At 38.6% G+C, this 3,634-nt stretch overlaps 1 protein-coding gene across 1 annotated transcript; it reads left to right on the top strand.

The window, feature by feature from the left end:
• The first annotated feature begins 809 nt into the window (after positions 1-809).
• On the top strand, positions 810-3,634 carry LOC18588386 (cytokinin dehydrogenase 3-like). The gene is made up of 5 exons (XM_007012757.3): positions 810-1,634; positions 2,190-2,317; positions 2,440-2,715; positions 2,826-3,094; positions 3,205-3,634. The coding sequence occupies exons 1-5, from the start codon at positions 1,028-1,030 to the stop codon at positions 3,497-3,499; spliced, it is 1,575 nt and encodes a 524-aa protein (XP_007012819.1). The 5' UTR covers positions 810-1,027; the 3' UTR covers positions 3,500-3,634.

Raw genomic sequence — 3,634 nt, 5'->3', positions numbered from 1 at the left:
AGACATTAATTAATTCTCTTAACTCTCTTGAAAGTTTGGTACAACATTCAACATAGAGATTTGGGTAATTAAAGCATACTTTGGGATCAAAACAAGTGAAATTTATGCTACTGGTTTCGGGGATTCATTCAATTTAGACTGGACAGTGAGTTAATTAATGAGACAACTAAGGCTGGGTTGGGTTAATTATATGGTCCCAAATTGACTTTATTCGATTTACATGTAGCCTAAGATACATACAAACCAAATCTTCTAAAGAAGAAAAATCTGGCTGATGTCTCCACCACTCTTCATTTCTCATGAAAACTCACCCGTCTGAATCATCGAAACACCCAACGCCTTGATTCGTAAGAGTTCTTCCAAACCCCAAAAGAGAGAAAAAAAAAAATCTTAAAGATCCTCTTGATGATTACCTAATTTTGACCAACCCGCACGTTAAAATTGGAAAAGAAATACTTTTACAATGATCGAAAAATAGGAAGGGAACGTTTGGTACGAGCCCAATTGACCCAGCTTGACTAATATTGACCACAAGATCATGATCCGACGGTCGAAATTAACTGGGTTTGGCCCATATGAAATAGGCCCACAAGTGATGAAAATCTGTGGGTGGCTATGGCTTTGGAATCTTTGATGATTACATCGTACAAAGACACACTAAACATGTATTAGATGAATTATTATATTCGCATGATACGAGTAAATCATGCAATGGATCCCAGGGCTCTTGTCCTTGAAATTTCGATTACATTGAAAAAGTAGTACACTAGTAATTAACCATAACCCTACGGCGTCGTTTCTTCACCAACCGAGATGTTTTTCCTATTCTCCATCGTTTTCATGCAAAATTTCCACGACCCTGTGTATATATATGTTCCCCTCCCGTCTTCTTCCTTTCACCATCCCTATAACACAACTCAAACCATAAAAGCTAAGAGAGACAACTTCTCTTTTCCTCTTCTTAACCCCTTTTGCTTTCCCTTTCTTTGTTTATTTTCGCTGCTTGAATTTCATTCACCAGAAAGAAATGGCTGTGGATTTTCCAATCACAACATATTTCACGGCTATTTTCATTATAAGCCGTTTGATGTCCATCATAGGGATATCGAAGCCCTGGAATATTTCACCTAAGTTCCTAACCCTTGAAATTGCAGGCAAGCTCTCCGTTGATCCTTCAGCCATTGAATCAGCCTCTCAAGATTTTGGTCACATTGTGAAAGCCATTCCTGAAGCAGTTCTTTACCCTTCATCCGCTGAAGACATTGCAACCCTTGTAAAACTCAGCTACAACAGTTTGGTTCCCTTCAGCATAGCAGCCAAAGGGCACGGGCATTCTGTCAGGGGCCAAGCCATGGCAAACAACGGGGTGGTGGTGGACATGGCATCTATGAAGAAGCATCGAAACGGAAGCGGAATCCGAATCTCGAGTGACGGGTGTTACGCAGATATTGGCGGCGAACAGCTTTGGATTGATGTGCTAAACGCCACATTGGAACGTGGACTTGCACCTGTTTCCTGGACCGATTATTTGTACCTAACCGTAGGTGGGACACTCTCCAATGCAGGAATTAGTGGGCAAACCTTTCGATATGGTCCTCAGATCAGTAATGTTTATGAAATGGATGTAATAACAGGTATGATTCTTCTGTCTCTCCTTTCCACATTTTCTTTTTCCCTCTGTTGAAAAACCCTGATCAGACAAATTAGCTGGTGGTTGATCATTATACATTTAAATGTAGTCCTTCTCACATATATTTAATTATTTCTGGAAACGTACTCGTCCAGGGTCCCACGGGTAGGAAGCCATGGACGAAAGTTCACACGGCGCTCAGCATCCCTTATCCACAGCCGTTTCATACAAATTCAAAATTTTCCAATCTGTTTACAATAATGTATGATGTCACTGTAAATAATTTGATTCCTATCATAATTATATTTCATGTGAGGACAACTCCCTGGTAGATTTAACCAAACCGTGTTTGAAGGGTCAGATTGTTAGTTTTTCTCCCCTTCCAATTATTTTATGTTTTAGTGTACCGCATTACAACCAAAAAAATGCTAACATTATACTACTATATTAGAAGTTTTATGGTCTACATATTTTAAATACTATATGTGCTTGCATGCATGCAGTTGTTTAGAGCGTTTGGGTTTACTTACGAGCTGGGTCTCTGCCTCTTCAATTTCAGGAACAGCTGATTTTCATACTTGCTCCCCAGAGAAGAATTCAGAGCTCTTTTATGCTGTTCTGGGAGGTTTAGGCCAGTTTGGAATAATAACCAGGGCAAGAATTCCACTTGAGCCAGCCCCAAAAAGGGTAAATATTACATGGGAACATGCTTATTAGCCCCACTCATAGGAGCCATTCTTTTCCTTTGCTTTATGTTCAATCTCTCTCAATTAATTTTAATTTTGAGACCCTGATGATTCTGTTCACAGGTTAAGTGGGTACGAATGTTGTACAATGATTTCTCTGCTTTTACTAGAGACCAAGAGCTTTTGATCTCGATAAATGGAAGGAAAGACAATAATGCACTAGATTATTTGGAAGGTTCACTCATGATGGATCAGGGTTCTCCTGACAACTGGAGATCCTCCTTTTTCCCACCCGCAGATCACCCCAAAATAATGTCCTTGATAACCGAACATCGCATCATCTACTGTCTTGAAGTTGTCAAGCATTATGATGATCAAACCAAAAGCACAGTGGACAAGGTAAATGATCGCGTTTATCATTCTTACAAAAGGTATATGATCATGAATACTATAATGTTTTTGCTGAACATAATAGGGTAATAATTTGCCTATGGATTTTTCCTTTTTAGGAGTTGCAACAGCTTTTGAAAGGTTTGAGCTACACGCCGGGACTTATGTTCGAAAAAGATGTCCTCTATGCAGAATTCTTGAATAGAGTCCGAAGTGGAGAGCTGAAGCTTAAGTCACAAGGATTATGGGATGTTCCCCATCCATGGTTGAATCTTTTTATACCCAAATCTCAGATAGCAGATTTTAATGATGGTGTCTTCAAGGGCATCGTCCTTGAACGAAGCATTACTACAGGACCTGTCCTCCTTTATCCCATGAACAGAAAAAAGTAAGTGTTTTTAATTAAAATTTTATATTATTTTTTCACATACTTTGATTTTTGTACTGAACCAAAAGCTTTGATACTTTAAATAATAATTTGATGTTGAATGATGGCAGATGGGATGATAGGATGTCAGCTGTAATACCAGATGAAGAGATTTTCTACACGGTAGGAATCTTGCATTCAAGTGGGTTTGATGATTGGGAAGCTTTTGATGATCAAAATAAGGAAATAATGCAGTTCTGTGATAAGGCTGGTATTGGGGTTAAGCAGTATCTTCCTCATTACACCGCCAAGGAAGAATGGATTCAACACTTTGGCTCAAAATGGAAGACTTTCCAACAGAGTAAACATCAGTTTGATCCCAAAATGATATTGTCACCAGGACAAAGGATTTTCAACAACAATTAAGTCCTAGTATCTTTTTTGGTTTTTGTGCTTTTAGGGTTATTAGTAGTACAAATAATATCTTCCTTTCCTGGAGGGGGAAAGTTAGTGTATAACTCTATGAGTTATGGTATATATTTTTCCCACAAGTTAACAAAA

Source organism: Theobroma cacao, chromosome 9 (genome assembly GCF_053813885.1).
Source record: "Theobroma cacao isolate CCN51 chromosome 9, ASM5381388v1, whole genome shotgun sequence".
In the NCBI taxonomy this organism is placed as follows: Eukaryota; Viridiplantae; Streptophyta; class Magnoliopsida; order Malvales; family Malvaceae; genus Theobroma; species Theobroma cacao.
The sequence above is the reverse complement of the archived record's forward strand: the minus strand, read 5'-3'. Positions and strand labels throughout refer to the sequence as shown.

What these genes read in the sequence shown, in the direction of transcription:
- LOC18588386 (XM_007012757.3), top strand. Translation starts at nt 1,028, where the DNA reads ATGGCTGTGGATTTTCCAATCACAACATATTTCACGGCTATTTTCATT. An exon ending in CCAAAAGCACAGTGGACAAG is followed by an intron (nt 2,716 to 2,825) that starts GTAAATGATCGC and finishes TTTCCTTTTTAG; the next exon opens with GAGTTGCAACAGCTTTTGAA. An exon ending in TATCCCATGAACAGAAAAAA is followed by an intron (nt 3,095 to 3,204) that starts GTAAGTGTTTTT and finishes GAATGATGGCAG; the next exon opens with ATGGGATGATAGGATGTCAG.